The sequence below is a fragment of the Vigna unguiculata genome, chromosome 5 (assembly GCF_037176805.1).
Source record: "Vigna unguiculata cultivar grain cowpea cultivar isolate G323 ecotype 2 chromosome 5, ASM3717680v1, whole genome shotgun sequence".
NCBI lineage: Eukaryota > Viridiplantae > Streptophyta > Magnoliopsida > Fabales > Fabaceae > Vigna > Vigna unguiculata.
The window spans coordinates 9344916-9367012 of record NC_140796.1 but is presented as its reverse complement, the minus strand read 5'-3'; the positions used below and the strand labels follow the sequence as shown (position 1 = coordinate 9367012).

General features: G+C 32.2%; 4 protein-coding genes across 8 annotated transcripts; 2 read left to right on the top strand and 2 right to left on the bottom strand.

The window, feature by feature from the left end:
• Positions 1-1341: 1341 nt before the first annotated feature.
• LOC114183014 (protein trichome birefringence-like 34) lies at positions 1342-3608 on the top strand. Of its 4 annotated transcripts, none has more exons than XM_085673678.1 (5): positions 1343-1759; positions 1864-2041; positions 2125-2321; positions 2479-2640; positions 3075-3602. In XM_085673678.1, exons 1-5 carry the CDS (start codon positions 1410-1412, stop codon positions 3421-3423), a joined length of 1236 nt encoding a protein of 411 aa, XP_085529804.1. In that variant the 5' UTR covers positions 1343-1409; the 3' UTR covers positions 3424-3602. The 4 variants fall into 4 exon arrangements, with proteins under 4 accessions (XP_027925644.2, XP_085529804.1, XP_027925643.2 ...); XM_028069842.2 differs by having other exon boundaries at positions 1346-1759; positions 2482-2640; positions 3075-3590; XM_085673679.1 differs by having other exon boundaries at positions 1437-1759; positions 1878-2041; positions 3075-3608.
• A 423-nt stretch (positions 3609-4031) lies between these two features.
• On the bottom strand, positions 4032-7695 carry LOC114183015 (proteasome subunit alpha type-4-like). Of its 2 annotated transcripts, none has more exons than XM_028069845.2 (2): positions 7566-7695; positions 4032-4993 (listed from the first exon to the last, which is right to left on the bottom strand). In XM_028069845.2, exon 2 carries the CDS (start codon positions 4985-4987, stop codon positions 4235-4237), a length of 753 nt encoding a protein of 250 aa, XP_027925646.1. In that variant the 5' UTR covers positions 4988-4993; positions 7566-7695; the 3' UTR covers positions 4032-4234. The 2 variants fall into 2 exon arrangements, with proteins under 2 accessions (XP_027925646.1, XP_085529806.1); XM_085673680.1 differs by lacking the exon at positions 7566-7695 and adding an exon at positions 5845-5868.
• A 1472-nt stretch (positions 7696-9167) lies between these two features.
• Positions 9168-12588, bottom strand: LOC114183011 (putative receptor-like protein kinase At3g47110). The gene is made up of 2 exons (XM_085673677.1): positions 9752-12588; positions 9168-9661 (listed from the first exon to the last, which is right to left on the bottom strand). Exons 1-2 carry the CDS (start codon positions 12423-12425, stop codon positions 9264-9266), a joined length of 3072 nt encoding a protein of 1023 aa, XP_085529803.1. The 5' UTR covers positions 12426-12588; the 3' UTR covers positions 9168-9263.
• Positions 12589-17108: 4520 nt separating this feature from the next.
• LOC114183018 (uncharacterized) lies at positions 17109-19300 on the top strand. Its single transcript, XM_028069848.2, has 3 exons — positions 17109-17326; positions 18632-18807; positions 18943-19300. The coding sequence occupies exons 2-3, from the start codon at positions 18646-18648 to the stop codon at positions 19084-19086; spliced, it is 306 nt and encodes a 101-aa protein (XP_027925649.2). The 5' UTR covers positions 17109-17326; positions 18632-18645; the 3' UTR covers positions 19087-19300.
• Positions 19301-22097: the final 2797 nt, after the last annotated feature.

The following is a 22097-nucleotide window of genomic DNA, read 5'->3' as shown; positions in this document are numbered from 1 at the left end:
AATTGTCATTCTAGAATATTTTATATATATATACAGAAACATTTACTCTGAACCGTTTTTATATTTCCAAAAAAGTGTTTCACAATGTATTTTTAGATCTAAAAATATCTTTTGAACTATTTAATTTAGAATGTGTTTTTTTATACTATTCAGATTTAATGTTTTGGGAGATGTTTTAAAGAAGTGTGGAGATTTTTATTATAATTTTAATAAGGGATAGATTGGAACTTTGACGTGGTACAGCATAAAAAGGGTGAATAAAAAGGGGATGCACGAAGAAAAAAAGGGGTGCAGGAAGAAAAGGCCTATCATACAGGTCATTGTCGCTTTGTCGTTTTATTATTGATTGATATATATAGTTTCTTTTATGACGCAAGTAATGAAGTAGACAACCCAGTTTCAGAATTTTTCTGTTTTACCTTCTTTTTATGTCTTTACGTCTTAGTATTTAAAAGATATTGAAGTAAAATAAATTCAGAGACTCTTTATCTCAGACAACTATAAGTAATGCAAGTACAAAAGTAATCGTAGATTATTACGTACGCATCTAATTAAACGTATGTATGAGAAATACTTTAAAATTGTAATTATTGAAACCACAAGTTGTATAGTATATATAGTTTTTTTTTTTTTAAGGTAAAGAAGATTTATTAAATGTAGAGAGCAGAAGAAGAGATGCATGCGTTACCTAACAATTCATACACCACACAAAACATCCAACTGCTCTCACCCAATTCTATAAATATATATATATATATATATATATATATATATATATATATATATATATATATATATATATATATATATATATATATAGTGGTTACATGACATATCATGAGTAATTAATTGGACTGTTCGTCATATAAAATTCGAAAGGAGAAATTTATTCTAAACTATCTCAACTTTTTTGTGCCATCAAATATGAAAATGAAAGATATAAAAGTCTATCAACACGTTTATGATTAAAATATACTATATAAATAAAATATAAATTATGTTAAATTTATAATTTATAATTTAATACTGTGTTTTTTCTATACCACATACTTTTGGGATCGACGTGAGACACTCATCGTTAGAGTCAATCACCCTACATATAAAATATGGTTCAATTGGGAGCCTAAACTTTGGTTATGTTGTCTCGAAAAATATAAATTAAAAGGAGTATTTAAATGATTTTTGACTTTGACTCTTAAACAATGTAAAATTATTGAATATCATGACAGAAACTTTTGTATTATCAAATTTTGAAATGTGGAGTTATCGAAGCGAGAGGTGCTTTGTGCATCATACTCTACCTATTACTTTGGATAATTAAGTTGACTAGCGAAGAAAAAATACAAATCTCTCTCACCAACCGATGGCACTAAGCTTCAAAAAGGAGACTGAGGAACCAATAATGCAAAATGAAAATGGCAAAGACACACCAAATAGTGGTTGAAGGGAGTTTATGCGGAATCAGAAACACCTTTTATTCTTCTCTGGTCATCTTAGCCGCCCTTATAGTTGCCACTACCATCTATCTTAGAAAGGATAGGGGACACTTGTTTAGAGAAATAAGTGTTCCTAGTGATTCTTCAACATCACAATGTAACTTGTTCTCTGGTAAGTGGGTTTTTGATAATGAATCTTATCCATTATACAAAGAGAAGCAGTGCAGCTTCATGTCAGAAGAAGTGGCTTGTGAGACGTTTGGAAGGAAAGACCTTAGTTACCAGAATTGGAGATGGCAACCTCACCACTGTGATCTTCCAAGGTCTGTTCTAAGATAATTATTACGTGTTTATGTTCTTAAACAATCTTTAGGTTTGGGTATAGTTTTTGAGGTTTGTGGAATGTGGTTGTTTCTATGTTAATAAGGTTCAATGCCACAGCATTGCTTGAAAGACTAAGGAACAAGAGACTTGTGTTTGTGGGGGATTCACTCATCAGAGGCCAATGGGTTTCCATGGTTTGTCTTGTTGACTCTATACTTCCCAAAACCCTCAAATCCATGCATTCCACTGCTAATGCTTCACTCAACATTTTCAGGGCCAAAGTAAGTTCTCATTAAACATAGGACTTGTACATAATACTGTCTATGTTGCTGACATATATGTTTCATTAACATGTTTAATGAAGGAATACAATGCAAGTATTGAGCACTATTGGTCCCCATTACTTGTAGAATCAAACTCAGATGACCCAGTAAACCATAGGGTGGTAGAACGCACAGTGAGAGTGAAGGCAATAGAAAAACATGCGAAGTATTGGACTGATGCAGATTTTCTGGTATTCAACACATATCTGTGGTGGAGAAGGCCAGTCATGAATGTTCTGTAAGTTCAGCAGTTAACCTAACCATCAACTTGCATACCAACAGCTCTAACTTCAATTTCAACCACCACATGACATGATTTTACTGTATTCATCACAAAATCATGCATGCATGCGTCCAACTTTGCAAATTCATTTTGATTGTGACAAATTTACAAGCAGGTGGGGGTCATTTGGAGACCCAGATGGTATATACAAAAAGGTTAAAATGTTGAGAGTGTATGAAATGGCCCTTAGGACCTGGTCTGATTGGTTGGAAGTGCATGTGAATCGTAACAAGACCCGGTTGTTTTTCGTTAGCATGTCACCCATTCATAAAAGGTACCCTCAGGTTACAATATTTCTTGAGCCAAAGTAAAAACCACTCATGATCAAGCTAGCATCACTATGCCATTAACTTTTTCGAGATATAAAAAATCATTAAACCCTAAATTATTTTATTTTAAGTATTGGAAAAATCTCAACTTCATCTTTAAAATTTGACTTCTATATACTCCAAAAGTTTAACTATCATTCATACATCTTCAAAGGATGAGCTTCAAGTAACAAACGTATGTGGGGATATCCTCCACTTAACAGTAAGAAACTTCTTATTAATAATCCTAAAAAAAAAACTGAAGTTGTAAAATCACCTTTAAAATTATGAAAAAAAAAAAATCCTTTCTTTGAACACTGGCATTAAGTTTTACCAGATATCCATACAATGCAGTGCATAACTGTAAATTACATTTGCAATTGAAAAAAAAAAAATGCAGGGCTGAGGAATGGGGAGAAGCTAATGGTAACAATTGTTACAACGAAACAGATATGATTACAGAAGAGGGGTATTGGGGGCAGGATTCTGATCTTAAAATGATGCATGTGGTGGAGAATGTGGTTGATGATTTGAAAGCAAGAGGTTTGAATGTTGAAATGCTTAACATCACACAGCTCTCAGAATACAGGAAAGAAGGACACCCATCTATCTACAGGAAGCAGTGGTATCCTCTAACCAAAGAGCAAATTGCAAACCCAAAAAGTTATGCAGATTGCATACATTGGTGCCTCCCTGGAGTTCCTGATGTGTGGAATGAACTCCTTTATGCCTATATTTTCCATCAATAACATAAAGCTACAGGATAACACGTATGTGTAGAAAATTTAGTGAACTTAAAGTTATGGTAATTGTTGGATTAATAAAAATCAAATTTTGTGCACAATTATTGATGACGCGAAAATAAACCAAACTTATACCATTATATACAATATTGAGGATTATACACATGAAAAACTGCAATTTTCATTTTTGTAGTTTCTATTAAACAAGATCATAATCTTTATCCTTCTCGTCAAATCCTCTTCTCTAGCATGCCACACCAAAAGACTAATTACAAAAATCATCTACTTAATTTTAACTCAGTATTGTGTAGATTTTTTTTAATTGTCATCTAATCATTCGCTACGGTTGAAAAAAACTTGTAATAGGATCAACAAATAATTGAATGATAGAACCATTAAAATGAAATAACTGAATACTAACTCAAAAAAAACAAACCTGATAAGAAAATGATTAACTAAATCTATAAAACATTTGTATATCTTAACAATAATAAGAACAAAGTGCGGTTGGTTAGTTGAAGAGGCAAAATAAATAAGAGTCAAACTCGTGTTGATGCGTTGTTTCTACCACCTCTAACTCTAATTACGAACAAGAAAGGAGAACGGACAGATGGTAAGAGAAAGGTAGGGTTGCAAATATCATAGATCAAGTCCAAAAATAAAAATAAATACGACCTAAAAAGCAATTAGCATTACTAAGAAACACAATGCTTAAAGTTTGAACTTTGAAATAAATTTGGGACACTTTCCGAAGTCTATTCTGAAAGGAAGAACGTTCCAAATGCACTGTTTGACATAGCATATGATATGAAACAACCTAAGCAGTTTCTGTTGCTGGTTGGGTCACCCCAAACTTCACCAACAGCTTAGTTAGGTTTTCAGGGGAGCAAACTTGATACTTGACTTTTCCAGAGGGTGAGAGTAAAACCTCTGCAAGTTCAAGCTTTTCAGAGGTAAGACTTGTGCTGTCCATAGTTTTACTCAGTACCTTCAGTGCAAGTTGAACTGCTTCTTCCCTTGTGATATCATCCTTGTAGTCCTGTTTCAGAATTGACTGGGCAGCCTGGTTGTTGGCACCAATAGCTGCAGCTTTCCAACCACCATAATTTCCACTGGGATCACTAGTGTAAAGCTGAAAGCCAAAATTCTTGTCCCAACCTGCAAAGAGGAATGATACTCCAAATGGTCGAAGACCACCGAATTGTGTGTAACCTTGCTTGGTATCACAGAGAGATTGAACCAGCTGCTCAACAGGCATCGGCTCTTGGTAAGCGTATGCATAACGTTGTGCCTGGACCCTAGCAGTATTGATTAGGATGTTGGCATCAGACATAATTCCAGCAACGGCACATGCAACGTGATCATCAATCTTGTACATTTTCTCAGTGGAAGTTGAGGTTTGCAGCAGCTTGGATGTGACTTTCTTTTCGCCAACCAGAACAACCCCATCTTTTGACAATATTCCTATTGCTGTACCAGCATTCCCAATTGCCTCCATTGCATACTCTACCTGGTAAAGTCGTCCTTCCGGGGAGAAGATTGTTGTACGACTATCATATCTTCGAGACATATTGATCTGAATTTTTAGTTCAGAACAAAGAAAATGAGAGCAGAGAAATGAATAAAGTATAGCTTTGGTAAATGAAAATAAATGAGAAAAGGCACTCCTATTGAACAAAAAGATAACCATTTCAGTCATTGTTATGTTAATACCTTATCATGAATAGATTAAATGACCACTTCAAATAATACCTCTTTCATCATGCATTTCTTTTTTGTCAATGGTTTATTTTTTAAATTCTTCCATGGATTAATTTTGTTAATACTTATCTCTACACAGATTGCAAGCTCAATATAACAAACTAAGTAGTATCAAAATAACAACTTGAGAAAACTATAGTATACCAGTTTTATGAGCTTGTGTCACAGTTAAACTCCACTTTCTGAGATACACATTTGGGTCTATTATCTACATAGGAAGGGAGTACAAACGGCCAACAAAACAAAGTACAAAACTAGTAATCATGGACTCAGCAACATTCCTACCTACAGTAATCTTATTAATTAAAGCTATTTGCAACCCCAAGAAAGTATAAGATATAAGTCTGCAATTTGTGATCAGAGAATATCAAGCTTCCATAGAAAATTAAGAAAACTGAAAGCAGATATAACAACATAAAGACCATACTTAGGTTCACATATAAAGCCAAGTACTGTTCTGGAGACGTGATGATAGGGTGTGGCCCGTTACAAAGGTTTATTGGAGAAAATTTTAAAAGATTAACACATTTGCAACTGCAAGAGAAGATTAAAAACTGATAGTGTTTTGTTTTGATGAAAAATATAATTTAACTCATGTTTGAGAACAAGCAACTCGATGTCACGGTGATGTTAGAAGGAAAAGGAGTAGGAGGAAGGTTCACATACAGAGGCTGTAATTACTGAAGAGCAGCAATAGATAACTCAATCATACCTGCACAACATAATGGGGTTAACAACTCTCAGTTATTTGACAGGGTGGGGGCATGTGTTGGGTCACAAGGTGGTGGTATTATGTGATTGTGTCACAGCTTTACTTCTACGGAATTGGTGACAAAACTCCAGTTACCAGTAGTGAATAAAAATCCATATTCATTTGAGGTTGGTGACAGCCATAAAATTGTGTGTTGAGGCAAGTGTAAAGGGTTGTTACCAGAGTTACAAAAGTTGACGATACAACAAAAAAATTTCTTATTTAGTTTGGGCAGAGCTGATGTTGTTCCACGGTTTTGGAGTGGCTTGAAAGTTTGGGAGAGATCAATGCAAATTTTGATACTCTCTAACAACCTTCAAATTAAAAATTAATGAAGAAACGAAGTTGTCGAAAGGTGAACCGGAATTGGTCAAGACTGCTACTTCATTAAAAAACAGTTAGAAGGGTTTTGCAAGAAAAGGGAGGGGACAGGGGTACATTCTGGAATGGATTTCAGAGTGGATTTAGATGGTCATTGATGAATATTCAAATGTTTTTCAAACTAGAGAGAAACATCAATCTCCTCATAGGAAGCAAGATCATGTAATTTTACTAAAACCAGATTCTCAAATTTCAAGTAATAGACCATATAAATATCCCCACTACCAGAAGAGATTGAAAGATGAACATAAATTCACAGGAAAGATAATCTCTCACATATCAATAGCTCCAAACAAACAATTGTGACATTCTGAAGCATCAATCAATGGTTGGGGCTTTAACTCTTCTATTTAAAAGGTAAGCAAATTACATTTTGAAAATAACATGAATTACACAAATACATGCTAAGAAAAATGAGAGAAACCTCAGAGGACATGTGGAAGTAATGCATGACTACTAACCTAGAAACTCAGAAAATGTCAGCAATCCAGAAACGTAGAGCTAATAGTCAATACAGAAATCACTTTAAAGATTTTACAGCCCAGACAGTAGATAAAGGGCAGCAAACACAAATCTCCCTTCCACAAAATCAATCACGCAATAAACTCAGGTCTCATACTTAGAAACTGGGTACTAACATCAATTCCATCAAACTTCAAAAACAAACAGATCCAATCTCTAAAATTGCCCAAAAAAAATTGGGGCAGAAATATTAGTCCCAGAAAATGTAAGAAGTTCACACTAATCTAAAGAGCCACATATGTCTAACCATAATAACCCTCATACACTAAACAAATTAGTTCCTGAGAAAGACCAACGTGGCTCAAACTAGTGGAATCTCAGGAACCAGAATAGGGTTTTTGCCATCTTGGTGGGACAAAATTGAGGATTTCCTAATGAATAAATCATCATCCATATTCGATAAATCAAGTATCCAACTCTTAGCAGAGATCCCTAAAAAAGTGCAAATATGATTTCATCTACCGAATCGCAATTTTATTTCGAAGCGCACAGATTTTCCAGAATGCTAAGAATCTACTATAACTTTTGCCAACGTTTTAGAAGACGAAATTTTTAAACTCCCGATTATTGGTATAGGGAAATACGATTCAGAAACCACAAGAACAGTATCACAATCAAAAATTAAAAAATAAAAATTAATAAACTTTAACTACATTTTAGACAGAATGCAGAGAGATGAAAATTGCAGGATATAGAAGAAAGATAAGCAAATAAAAAAAAAAAAAAAAATTACCAGAAATGGTGAAAGGGAAGACGACGATAGGAGAAGAGAGAGAGAGAGAGAGAGAGAGAGAGAGAGAGAGGAGAGAGAGGGAGAGGAGAGAGAAGGTGTTAGCGCAGTGAGTGTTGCTGAAGCTGAAAAGAGAAGGAGCGGAATCAAAAATCAATAATTTTATAGATAATTATTTTGTATATTATAATAATAATAATTAAATATTTTTAAATATATAAATTATATTTAGAATTTAAATTAAAGAAACATATTAGAAAATAGAAAAAAAAAATATTAAATTCATAATGGGCTTCTTTTGTTAAATTTCATTCAAATAAATGCTTATAATTATCTTATTTTGAAAAATGTAGACTCTGCCTTTTAAATTAAACTTATCACGCAATTAATTTTTATAATAGAAAAATAAGATTAAATAATTTATCATACATCTATACCATTAAATAAAAAAGAAATCATATTTTTGGTGTTTACATTTTATTTCTTATTTTACTCATTAAATAATATCTTATTAAAATCAATCTTACCTTTTAAGTAAGTTTTTAAAAAGTTTATCTATTTTTTTTTAATTTGATCATTTTTTTTAACTTAACCATTCTCTTAAAATAGAATAAATATTTATAATAAAACTATAAAATTATAGATTTAATTATATTTTATTATTTCTTTTATCATAAAAAAATATTTCACTAGTAAGTTATAATGTGTTTCCAAAGTAAAATATTTTACTCCATTTGAAATACAAAGCACTATTAACATTTTCTTTTCTCAAATAAGGATTAGTGTTAAATTTAGGAATAAACACAAGTTTACTTTATATTCGATAAACTAAAATAGATTTAATCTTTAAATATCTAATTACTTAATTAGCATGTTAATGACATCAAAAGAAGAATAATTCATCATTAAACACAAATAAACATTCTTCTCATTCCAAGGAATTTGGTTATATTGTAAAGTTTATATTGATTAATTATTAAAAAAAGTTTTTAGAATTCATAAATGCTAAGAACAACCATGTCATCATGAACAAGAATATTGTTTATCTTTGAATCACTATGAGTAATAGCTTCCTCAAATCTATTGTAAAGATAGTTGAATGCAGAAATAACCAAATTTATTAAAAATAATATAAAAAGCTTAAAGGAATAGTAATTTAAATAAAAGGTGTAATGTTAAAGAAAGAGGAAGAATTTTTGCATACTAAGGTATAATAAATTTTTGCATACTAAGGTATTGAGGTTTAAAATGAAAAATCATGTAAAAATGTGTTAAATTTCAATATTTAAATTTAAAAACTATTAATAACAACAAGAAAAACGAAATCCAAATTGTCTGAAAAATCTTTTAGCTTTACGATTCTATCAACTGCTATGCAACCTATATATATATATATATATATATATATATATATATATATATATATATATATATATATATATATATATATATCACTTGAAATGAAAACATAGTTGATTCACCAAGTCGAAAATTAAATCCATGCTTGTAAGACTTGTAAAATAATTCAACTTAACAAAATAAACTCAATATATATATATATATATATATATATATATATATATATATATATATTAAAGACTGCACTTATTAAATACACATCAGGTTTATCAGTATAGTTTTCACCCTGATGGCATTTACAATTAGCATCAAACACTTCTTATCTCTATAATTACCTCTGATTCATCTACCATAAAAAGCATTTCTTATCACATTTAGCTCCCTGGTGACTTCCATCATATCCATCCTTTCTCCTGGTGACTCCACTGAGCAAGCTAGACCAATCTTAAACAATGAAAACAAACACTTTTTGGTATTAAGATGCAAATTATCTGCAATCTCAGATATGTTGTGCTGTTCTGATACTGTAATTGTAGGAGATTCAGTTTCCACTGAAACAAGAGTTGCATCAACAATCTCCAACAAGTTATTTGGAAATGAAATTTTAGCATAGTTATGGAGGTTGTGTCCGTCTTTGAACATTTCTTCTGTCGGTCGTCTCCCTGTTAACATCTCCAGAATTAGAATGCCAAAACTGTACATGTCACCTTGTGTTGACACCTGAAAACTTGCTCCATACTCTGAAATATTTGAGAAACCATCAGTATTTTCAGAACCATTTTCATAGAGTTAATCTAAAAAGAAATATATAATATAAGATGAAAACATACCTGGGGGAGAATAACCTATAGTCCCTTTTATTCCACTTGTACTAAGGTTGTGAAAGTTATTGATTGTTGTGACAAGTCTTGCCAAGCCAAAATCACTAACATGAGCAACCATGTCATCATCAAGAAGAATATTACTTGGCTTTAAATCACAGTGAATTATAGGTTCCTCACACTCATGGTGAAGATAGTGTAGTGCATAAGCAACACCAACCACAATTTCTAATCTTGTCTCAAGGTTCAAAGTTCTTGTTTGCTCTTCTCTTCCATTTTGTGGATGCAACCATTCCTCTAAGCTTCTGTTTGGCATATACTCAAACACTAAAGCTTTAAAATCATTTCCATTGTAATCCACACTAGAGCAACATGTGACAACCTTCACCAGGTTCCTATGCCGAACATTTCTTAATGCTATACATTCAACCATAAAACTTTTCTTAGCCCCTTTCTCTTGGAGGTTCAGAACCTTTATAGCAACAAATCCTTCCATCGGATCAAGAATTCCTTTATATACAGACCCATGAGTTCCTATTCCTATCAAGTTCCAAGATGAGAACCCATCAGTTGCATGGAGTAGGTTCTGGTATGATACCTGACGAAGTTGATCAATTGTTGAATTGGTAGATGATGACTTTTTGTGTCTTTTCCTTATCAAATACATACCAAGGACACATGATAGTGTAGAAAGAAAGAAAACCACACAGGATATGGCCAGTACTAACTTGAGATTATGGTGCGTTCTTCTTTTCTTAGCTTCTAAAGGGCAAGGTGAAAGCTTTAGTTCAGATATCCCACCACAAAGCTTGCTATTGCCAGCCACGGAAATTGAACTGGCATTTTGAAAGACACCATTTGTTGGCACCTTACCCTCCAACATGTTGAAAGAAGCATTGAAGTATTCCAGAAAGGAAAGGTTTTGAAGTGTTTCTGGAATTGATCCAGACAAGTTGTTTCTAGAAAGGTCTACCTCTCTAAGACCTTTTAAGGAAGCCAATGAAGGAGGCATGGTTCCATGGAAGGAGTTACCCTCTAAATGAAGGTACTCCAAGGTTATGCATTCTCCAATTGTTTCAGGAATGAGACCAGAGATATAATTTTCAGACACATCCATGAAGTCAATATTTTTTAGCATGCCCACTTCTGCTGGTAGACTGCCACTTAAGGAGTTATATGATAGGTCCAGTGCAGTAGATAAAGTTGGAATTCCAAACAATTGTGATGGTATGGTTCCAGTGATGCTATTGTTTGAAAGATGTAGAAATTGCAACTGTTGGCAATTTCCAATGGTTGAAGGAATATTTCCAACAAACATATTAGATGACAGTTCTAGGTAATACAACTGACTCAGATTGCCTATGGAAGGAGGAATCTCTCCAAACAATTTGTTTTCTCCCAAACTTAATAATTGCATCTTTTGAAGCTTACCAAAAGTACTTGGAATGATGCCAGTTAGGCTATTTTTCTCCAAAGCCAAGGTAATTAAGTTTACAAGATTTCCTAATTCCATAGGAATTTCTCCAAAAATGTTATTACCACCAGCAAATAGTTGGCTGAGATGGGTGGTAAAATTGCTCACATACCTAGGAAAAGTCCCTCCAAAATTGTTTTGCCCTATATCTAATATATCTAGCTGGCTACAATTCATCAAAGATTTCAAAAATTGCAAGTCATTAGATGAATTGCTACCCAGATTATTTAAACTTAGCTGCAGAGTTGAAATATTCTTCCACTTCCCTAGACTTGGAACTTGTCCTACCAATTGGTTGTCACCAATATCCAATATTTGCATCCCTGATGCATTAGTGATGGAAGCTGGGATTGAACCTGAGAATTGATTCCCACTCACAACAAAAACTTCAAGGTTAGGTAGGGTGAGGAACATGCTGTCTGGAAAAGAGCCATTAAATTGATTGTTTGTGAGTGAGAAGACATGGAGAGAGGACAAATTGTACAAGGAAAGTGGAATGCTGTGAGATAGTTTATTATTTGGCAAGCGCAATATTATCAAATTTTTCAAAAGGCCTATTTCTTTTGGAATGCACCCCTCCAATGTATTTGAACTCAACGAAAGTTGAGTGAGGGAAGATAAATTTCCAATGGAAGGTGGGATTTGTCCAGTTAGATTATTCTCCTTAATACTAAACTTTTTAAGATTGCCAAAGGATTCAATCTTCCTTGGTATTTCACCAGTGAAAAAATTTCTATCTAAACTCAGATATCTCAATTTAGAACAATTTGCCAAGTTGATGGGAAACTCTCCCACTAAGGTGTTATTGGTGAAATATAGTACACGTAATCTGAACAAACGCCCTAATTCTTGTGGAACTTCACCATAGAAGTGATTGTCCTGGAGGAAGAGGATTCTCAGAAACGAAAGGTTACCAATGTGTGGTGATATGAAACCATGCAAGTGACATCCTGATAGATTTAGCTCTCTAACTCTTTGGTGCCGTGTACTGCATGTGACTCCGTACCAGTTGCAAAAGTGGCTTGAACTATTCCAAGAGTTGAACACTTCATTAGGGTCTAGAGATATTGATTCTTTGAATTTGAGCAGTGCAGATTGATCGGTCTCATTTCCAAATGCAAAGGTAGTTATTATATTTTGAGACCAAAAGTTTGAACAGCAGAGAAGAAACCAGACAATGCATATGGACCAAGCAACACTTGACATCATTAAAGGAAGCAACTGAAAACCAGAGTTATGGAAATTAGAGTCCAACTCATGATATAGTTATGATTGTGATTTGTAAATAACCACAGTTTACGCATACTATACTACCTTATTTGAATAATGTTTGTTTCAACACTCCAACACCAGCAGAACTTCTAGCTATAATTTTCCCTGCAAGACATCATGCAAGCTGAACTAGTTATGTCAAAGACTTTATGCATGTCTAAGTTAAAAACATTATGGTTAAATATATTTTTAGTTCCTAAACTTTGATACAAAATTGTAATCTATTCTTGTTCTAAACTTTGGTACATTTTGATCCCAAAATTTAAAAAATGAATAGAAATAGTCTTTTTAAGCCAAAAAATTCAATGTCATTTGAGTTATAACCTGTTGTAAATAGCTCAAATGTCAATATGAAATATCATTTAATACATTAAAAAAATTTTACAGAGTTAGATCAGAAGAACTATATTTATTCATTTATAAAATTTAAGAAATTAACTGCATCAAAAAATGAACAGTAGCATATTTTAGATATCTGGTTGTGTCGGTTGCATACTACTTTATCACAATAATTGAAACACCTCAAAAACTATAATCAACAGAACGATATTGATTTCACCTTGATTATTTCTTCTCCACCCTATTCTGATTCATGAATCATGATAACTACGAAATTGAAAAACTATTGTATCTTTGATTACTTTAAAACACCTCTACTTTATATATATATATATATATATGAATGATCATCTAATTTAAAAATTAAAGTACATATTTTGTTTGACTTGATTGATTCAAATGATTTTATACAAATTCTATAGGCAACAGTGAATAAAACTTGTAGTAATCAAACAAGTATATAAAATGCAAAATCAAATGCTCTAAACATAACATTTAGAGTACTAATTCACGACTAAAATGTTCAAGTTGACAACTAATCCTGGATATATAATTTCATACTTCAGTTGGGAATGAAACATACATGACCAACCTACATTAGTCACTTTGAAGTTTGTGTTGTACTGCCGTTTCATTACACTTCTTGATATTGTGAGAACCTGTGGGAAAGTGCAGTATATATGCAGACACAATTGGGGTTGTCTTGTGGTTGCAGACACTCTAAAAACCTTATAGTTGTTGCAGAAATTGCGATTCATGATCACTGTTGAGTCAAGGAGAGACTCTAGAAACATCAATGAAACCGTATAGCACACTGCAACATAAAAGTCTACAATAAGATAGTATTGGAATGATGTGATAGAATTCATATTGTGAAAGTTTGGTATTTCTCTTCAAATTTACAGCAAACTTGTCATTGGTAGGAAATTTTGGTATTGGTTTGGAAACTTAACTTTCCATCACTCTGGCCCACGATTATTTACATTTTTTTCCAATGGACTGTGATGAGATTGAAAACTTATGAACCAGCTTGGAATAAGGAAAAACACAATTCAACAAAAGTTTTATACACGCTAAGAGGACAACCATACTATAGTGTGAACAAGAAAATGAACGTAAGAAAATTGGCTTGGTTGAAAAAAATACACGCCAAGAAAATTTGGTCTGATCTTATACAATATGAACGTAAGAATCTCAATCCTGCTAAAGATGTAGAGTGAAACAAGATGAAAAAAAAAAAAAAAAACCAACAACAATTGGCTTGGTTGGACATCGGTTGATCATAGTGGATTTCATCACGTATCTCAATAACCGTTATCATTTCAAAACCGTTAGTCTTCTGTGAGTGTTTAGGGTTTTAGTTGATCTTTTCTTGTCATTTCTTCGTGGTTGGCTATCTCTAATAATAATTGTTTTTTGAAACAGTGAGATTAGGAAATACCAGAAGAGTACCGAGCTTTTTATTAGGAAAGTCCTATTCTAGAGGTTGGTTCATGAAATTGCTTAGGATTTCAAGGTATTGATGTATTATAGTCACTAATCGATTATGTGAGAAGATAACCTTGTCTAATTTATAATGTTGCTATGTTTTCATATTGATATTCATTTCCAGAGCCATGCTATTTTAGTTTTGCAAGAGATTAAACTCGCCGCAAGAAGGATTCGTGGTGAGCGTGTTTGAGGTAAATCATTTAGTTTTGCTTGAGGTAATATTTAATCTGAACTTAATTTACATTAAATATCAAATGTGTTTTTATCCTTTTGCTTTGAAAATGTAGATTTTCAAATATTATATATCCTTATCATCATAAAAGTTATGTATTCAAGGAAATAATAAAGTATTGTATGGTCCGTTCGGTTGAGCCAATCATAAAGCCATCTAAGATTACTTCGAAGATCTCCAAATATGTATTCGAACGTGTATCTACCAGTTGGTTGCATAAGATTATTTCGAAGAAGATTTTCAGATATGTGATCGAACGAAATTCACCGATCATGTGAAATTACTTCGAAGAAGATATTCATTCATGTTATCAACAATTGCTCGATCGTCGAATTGTCTATCTCACTGTCTAGAAGTGGACCTATGAAGGAACATAGGAGGGCCATGGCCCCCCTCCCCAAAATTTTTATATCTATTATAAATAAAAATTAATTATAGTAAAATTATAAAATTTATTTGTATTTATTTTATAATTATAATGATAACAATAATTATAAATTTATTATCTTAAAAAAGTAAATACAATGTTTTTACCAGTTTATATAAATATTTTGAAATTAATCTTTTAATTTTTATTTTCGTTCAAAAATATGAATTTAGTTCTCCAGATTTTTTTAGTTCCAATTTGATCTCGATGTTTTAAAAAATGATGTAATTTGATCATTTTTTGTTAAATTTTCTGAATCAGACTAAGAATTTTTAATCAAAATTGAAGTTGTGAATAAAGATGATTTGTTTTGTTTATGTAACTGACCTAATCTTAGAGTCAGTCATGATAAAAGATCATTGCTCCGCTTCAAAAAATTTAACAAAAATAATCAAATTGAATCAATTTTTAAAAAAATCGGACCAAATTGAGGTTAAAAAAATAGAAGACCAACTTGACATTTTTTAACAAAAAATGGAACAAAAGAGTAATTCAACCAAAATTTTTGCACTCCTAAAATATTAGTTGAAGATCCGCCACTATCAATGTCAACAGTTGGACTACCCCCAAACTCCCATCCTGGTCTTTCATAAAATTATGTGTCACGTCGTCCAGTCAGAAACGATGTTGAATGGATTAACTAGTCATCTAATTAGCACAAAAAATTTAATAATCAAATTTAGAAAACAATTGAGTTATGATTAAGCTTACCCTGATCACAAATAACAAATACATACTTAATTTAGTATAGAGCACCCAAAATAAATAACAAATACATACTTAATTTAGTATACTTAATGAACATTGTTAGAGCATAAATTCTCGATATGAATTTTACCTTTTTTGCATTTTAGAAAAGGATATTGTGGTTCTTAGAAATGAATCCCAAACCAATTTTCATTTTCTTAAAAAAGATTGAAGGATAATTATCTGGATATAATTAAAAGAAAGGTTTCAAACACAAAGGAAGAAGAAAGTAATGACGATGTTTTTTCCAATTTACACTTTCAATGGTTGATGCAATTTGATCCAATATTATAAAATAGAAAACTACGAAGGACTTTTGACATATTCCTATCAAACTACGGGTTTAAGTTACTAATCACAAGAATTTTTTATAAGAGAAAAATATATGGTCTTGAAATAAGTAGATCTACGTGGATGATAAAATACCTCAACAATAAAAGTAGTTTATTAGCCAGAATTTCAACTAATTTTTTTAACATGAGAATTTAAATTTTTACTTCAAAATTTAGTTAATTTATGTGATCAATTCATGATCGATATAACAAATAATGATAAAAAATAGTGATAATAGTGATAAAAGATAGATCAATGAAATGTGGTTCTAGTGAGAGTTAAAATCTTTGCAGATTAGACTCCCAAAAGAAAGAAGAATCTTAAATCTTACAAGTCATAATTATTTAAAAAATAAAAAGTTTTATTATTACATTCTATATTGTATATGTTACTGTTTTTTTCTGAATATTAATAATAATAATAGCCATACTAATTTATCTTTAGTAATTATTTTACATTTAACCATGAACTGTTATAAATTCAATATAATATTTTTATTACCGAAATCAAAATGATTATTTTAAGGTCTTAAGAATAAAAAATTATAATATAATAAAAAAAAATTTATTTAATGTATAATTGAATTTCGAAAATTAATGTTATTTAACTAAAATTTTATAATTATATAATAATTTAATATTAAATAGTAACATTCTATTTATTTTATAAATTTATTTTCTAGCTATCTATAAAAACTAATTCTTATATTAAATGTATATAAAGATCTAAATACAATGATAAATACTTTTAAATATGAAATAAGTATTTTTAGAAACTTAAATATTTTGAATTGTGTATTATGACTTTGTGTAGTTTTTACAATTTTATTATAATCTTTTATGAAACATAAGTGTTTTTTTTTTCTATTACAGAAATATTTGGATCCCTAACTTCGTAGTTTAGTCGTGGAGTCACAACTTTATATATCTGTTTAAAACAATAAAAAATAAGACTAAAGAGAATTATAATTGATAATTTAAAAAATTTGAATACTTTTTTGTTTTCAATTTTATAGATTAATCACTTAACATTTGATTTGTCCATACAAAGGGTTTAAGCCTAGTAGCGTAGGTTCCAATCGCATACTTCTCACTCCTCTTGTTTGTCATTTCGTTCAGTTGAAGAGGGCTCTGCCGCAGCTCCACCTCCTCCTCCGGTCGTCGCCGCCACCGCGACGGACAACACCAAGAAAAGTTTCCTTGAAATAGACTCCGTTTCCCGGTTTGGGAATAATTTTCATCACTGCTCGTTGCTTTCGATTTGTTTGAGGTTCGTTAACCCTGCAATTTCTCCCAATATTTATGCGATTTTATTTTTTGAGCATTTTATTTGTGTGGAATTGAACTACACTGTCAGTCCGGGTGATATCCCTCACCTCCTCCCAACATTGATATCTGAGTGAGAGTTACTGTTGCAGTTATCTGATTGAGATAATCACAGATTCGTGTGTTTCTCTTTTTCTTAAAATCCTTTTCAATCTCATTTATTGTTTATAATGTAATTATAAAAAATGCGACTGTATTATTTATTTTTATTTTATATTTTCAAATGATTGTATGAGTAAGGTTAAATTTTAAGAGTTTGTATGCGTGTACGCAAGATGTTTAGACTTTTTCATATAGACATTTATGCACTAGTTGTTTTCTCGTAATATATTTGTGACATTTGATGCCTTTGGAATGTTCTTCAGGAGAACTGTTAGTTGGATTCTTGCAGTCTATTTGTTCCTTTATTTTATGATCCATAAAAAAACATCGAAGCAAATTTCTTGAGAGAACTTATGAGTTATGAATGTCAACTGTTTCTAACTTGTTCCTTTTTTCTAAAAAGTATTGTACTTCATGTAAACAACTTATTGCATATATGGAAACTAGTGTAATCATATTTTATTGTCAATTATATAAACAACGTGTACACTAGTACATATGAAATTAAGCACGCAGGGTCTGATGGGATAAACTTTTTATAAACACCTTTAAGAAGTTAATAAGAGAGGGATTCTACCAATTTATATAGGTATGGGCTAATTGTAGTTTTTGAAGAAACTGTTCTCGTATTTTTCCTTTTAATTATTTTCTTTAAGTACTCAGAGAAATTTATCCAAACAGACACTTGTTCCCTATGTCCTTAAGTAAGGTGTTTATCAAAATGGACCCTAAATAAATATAGTTATTTTCAAAACAGAAAGTAAAGATAAAATAAGGTAACATAATTATAGGTAAACTTATAAAAAGGAAATAGAAAACAATTTTGTCTGTAACAGCTTCTACAAATCATGTGTAGTTGGTTGGTCAGTATTTTTCTTCTGTCTGGTGGTGTGCAAGGTCTTGTTCTTGCATAATACGTACTGAGTTTGCAATTTTGTGTACTGTGTCCTTCATCTGTCTTGTTGGTGAGGACTAAAGGATCAGATTTGGCTGCTGGGAGCTATATTTTAAGTACCGTCTGTAGGGATTTAAATTTTGCGAGTTTTGGACGAATATTTGCTTGTGTACATCCCTGGTTCCAGCCCATGAAGTTCAAATGTGTAATTAATGTTATCGATTTTAAAAAGATTCAAGTGGTGTGTTGCAGGTTGGGAGGAGAAAATGAAGCAGGTAGTAGGAATGGTAGTTTCCAATAAGATGCAGAAATCTGTTGTGGTGGCAGTGGATAGACTATTCTACCACAAGGTGTACGACCGTTATGTCAAGCGCACCTCCAAATTCATGGCTCATGATGAGAACGACCTCTGCAACATTGGTGACAAAGTTAGTAACATGAACTTATCCATCTAATTTGTTTATCACTTATATTGTTGTGCCTCTTATTCTCATCACTTAATTAGTAGTACACTTGTTTTGCCCAAAGGCTACTACATCTATTGATTTTTCCCTGTTATTTAGGTTCGACTAAATCCTTCTAGGCCATTGAGCAAGCATAAACATTGGATTGTTGCTGAAATTCTTAAGAAGGCACGGATTTATGTTCCACCCTCCACCCCAATGTCTAAAAATGTCAGCTCCAGCTCTGAAGCACCTGCTTCATAAATTGACTCAAAGTCTGAATGTATGAATTTAGTTGACCTTCTGAATTCAGGATTGTTTGCTGTTAAGTATTTCTAATGTTCCCCACACTTGTGGAAGGTTACACTGTTGTGGACATGTTTTTGGCATCACATGTTTCTACAGGTTCCCCCCTGTTTTCTTTTTGTCCGTTTTGTACTATTCTTACTTTAATTATTTCTATAAACTATTATACCAAGCTTCTGATTCTTGCCATCCTTCAAATCCTTAGTCTATACAAATTCATGAGAGATAATTTTTATAGAAACACACGAGAGATATATTTTTTATGAGTCATGAATGTGTTTAATTATGTAGTGGACACGGGCCTTTTCACCTTCCCTGATTGCCCTTCCCCAACTCCAACATTCTGACTTCTGAGTATAGTTGTTTTTATGTTTTCTCCTTGCTATGTTGGTTAATATCTGCATCATCCAATGGTAATATCATGCTGGCGTACAAAACATGTTAGTGGTAAACTGTTGTTGAGGAAATCTATGAAACACTGATACTTTTAATTTGCTTCATATATCTGTAAATGATTTTAGTGCTTTGTTGGATACTTTCACCAATACATATTTGTAAAGTATCTTCCGAGTCTTTAAAAATGTTGTGAAAATCCAATAGAACCTAACATAGAAGCATTTGTCTCTTGGTTAGAGGTGTCTAACCGCCCGATAGGCCACCTAAACTATTTGTATCAAGCAGGCCCGCCCCTTGGACCAAGCCTATTTTGACTGTACGCTTGCTATACAAAAATTGAAATGGTATTCTTAATGGAGATTTTAATGAAGGAGTGATATTGTGGACAACAGGAAGTGATTTATAATTTTTTTTTTTTAGTATAGCCTAAGAAGTATGCTATTAGTTCGCATTTGTAGTATTGCAATTATATATTTACTATGAATTTTAATGCATACATATATTATATATTTATCTTTCATGTTTTTTTTATCTAATATAGTTTTTTAAAAACAATAGTATGACCGTATTCGATATGTATCATATCAGTGCATATGAGGAAATAGTTACAAAAAGTGTCTGTGTGTATAGAGTTCGCGGGAAGCTTTCCTCAAACTTATAAAATGCTCACTCATCTCTGGCACTCTTTTAGTTTGCATAGTGCATATAGGAATGGAGAATATTACCTACTTTACTGGACGAATTATGCCCTGTCTATTAAAAAACTTAGCCTTTTAGAAGGCATCCTTTCTTAATATTCTCTCCATTGGATTAAGGACTGTCTTTCAAAATCTACTCCCCATAGTAGAGGGAGTCTCTGATATTTTCCGACATTAAGAATTCTGATTGATGAAATATTGGTGAAATTATCTTTCTCCTTGAGACAGTAAGTAATCTGAAAGCCTTAGTCTTACTAAAAGAAAAAGAGAACGACATCATCACTGAAGTGAGTGATTCCAAGACCTAGCACGGCATGAAAAGGTAGCCAGTGTCAACTTTTTGCTTGACCAAAAGGGCTCACTTTTTCATACGTAGAACAAAACACATGAGGAGGGTTAAATTGTATGGGTATGATTTAATTATTTTATGCAAGCGTTTAAAACTACAAAAGAACAGATCTTTTGTAGGTGGTTCAGATCGTAGGTAGAAGGTTGTCCAAACTGTTGCTTTGTTGGAAAGATACTTGAGAATAATTGGAAATCTGAGCCCCAAATTTGTTCTAGCCTTAAACGGAACTTATTCCCTCCTTTACTTTGTATTTGGATATTATTTCTTTACTTTGGTGGCAGGATAAAGGTAATATGATATACTATAAGATTGGTAACCTGATAATTTGATGCTGTACATTCAGGCCGCTGTATTTTTTATTTTATTTTTTGTACTAATTTCCGTATGAAAAAATGGGTTTTAGTTTGTAATCAAATAAGGAAATATTTTCACATGATTTATTCACAAGTTTTATGGCCAGTTCTCTTGGGTAATAAATCAAGTCTTACGTTGTGCTGCTGTATTATATATGCATCGACTTTCTAAGAAAAGTAAAAAAGCCCCAAGTTGGATTAATCTGTTCTGTTGTTCCATTCTTATGGGAGACTTTGCCTTCGTGTTGAGATTGAAATGAACCACGGGGAATTCGTTTGTTCGTACTTATTCAACACACTTTATTATCCATTCCCCAATCCCCAATATTATGACGACTTTGATGTCCCATGCGGCATCATTATGAATACAATTTGTTAAATAGTGAGTAATTTCTTTAATTTTCGGCATAGTTGACACTTTTAAAGTATCATAAAGTTTGGAAATTGAGATAGTTTGATACCAAAGATTCAACGAGGACCATTTTTCCTTTTGTAGATAAGAAAACTGATGAATTTCTCATTCAGGATGGATTTGATAAAAAAACAAAATCCCAAGGAGCGAAGGTGGTGGGCGGAATTGGAAAATGAAAAGTGAGAGGTCTGAAACCAACTTGAGTTACATATGCTAGGTGCACATGGTGCATTAATAATAACTCATGTACGCATCAAGTGGCACGTTGACCTTTTCTCAACACATTAATGTCTTGCTCCTCGGGCAAAGTTGTTTATGGCAATATATTATACATACCAAGACAATAAACCTAAGTCTTTTTTTGGTACTGGATTTATTTCCGCAACAACACTGCATCTATATATCACTTGAAGTTCACATGAATTTTCTTCACATCAAGACACTGGATTTTAATTTTGGTTTTGTCCATGTTCAAATGAAAGGCAAAGTTCTCACAGATGAATGAATGGAATACTCCAGAACTATTAGATCTAATGACAGAACAAATGCAACATTTTCTTGAGTTCATTTATTAAGGTGCGGGACCTATGTTTCTGATCTAATAACTGTTTGAGTTAATTTGCTGGTTTTGTGTAGTTGGAAGCCATTTGGTACCAACTATTTCCCTTGACTATAAAGCAAAGCTTTTTATTAATCTATTTTCTTTCTTAAAAGTGTTAATTATTCTGTGTGTGCGAATTTAAGCTGTCTTCTTCTGAAAC

Coding starts and splice junctions, on each gene's coding strand:
- LOC114183014 (XM_085673678.1), top strand. CDS start 1,410: ATGAAAATGGCAAAGACACACCAAATAGTGGTTGAAGGGAGTTTATGC. Junction 2,042..2,124: donor TCAACATTTTCAGGGCCAAA/GTAAGTTCTCAT, acceptor TGTTTAATGAAG/GAATACAATGCAAGTATTGA. Junction 2,641..3,074: donor ATGTCACCCATTCATAAAAG/GTACCCTCAGGT, acceptor AAAAAAATGCAG/GGCTGAGGAATGGGGAGAAG.
- LOC114183015 (XM_028069845.2), bottom strand. CDS start 4,987: ATGTCTCGAAGATATGATAGTCGTACAACAATCTTCTCCCCGGAAGGA.
- LOC114183011 (XM_085673677.1), bottom strand. CDS start 12,425: ATGATGTCAAGTGTTGCTTGGTCCATATGCATTGTCTGGTTTCTTCTC. Junction 9,662..9,751: donor TATAGGTTATTCTCCCCCAG/GTATGTTTTCAT, acceptor CAAATATTTCAG/AGTATGGAGCAAGTTTTCAG.
- LOC114183018 (XM_028069848.2), top strand. CDS start 18,646: ATGAAGCAGGTAGTAGGAATGGTAGTTTCCAATAAGATGCAGAAATCT. Junction 18,808..18,942: donor TCTGCAACATTGGTGACAAA/GTTAGTAACATG, acceptor CCTGTTATTTAG/GTTCGACTAAATCCTTCTAG.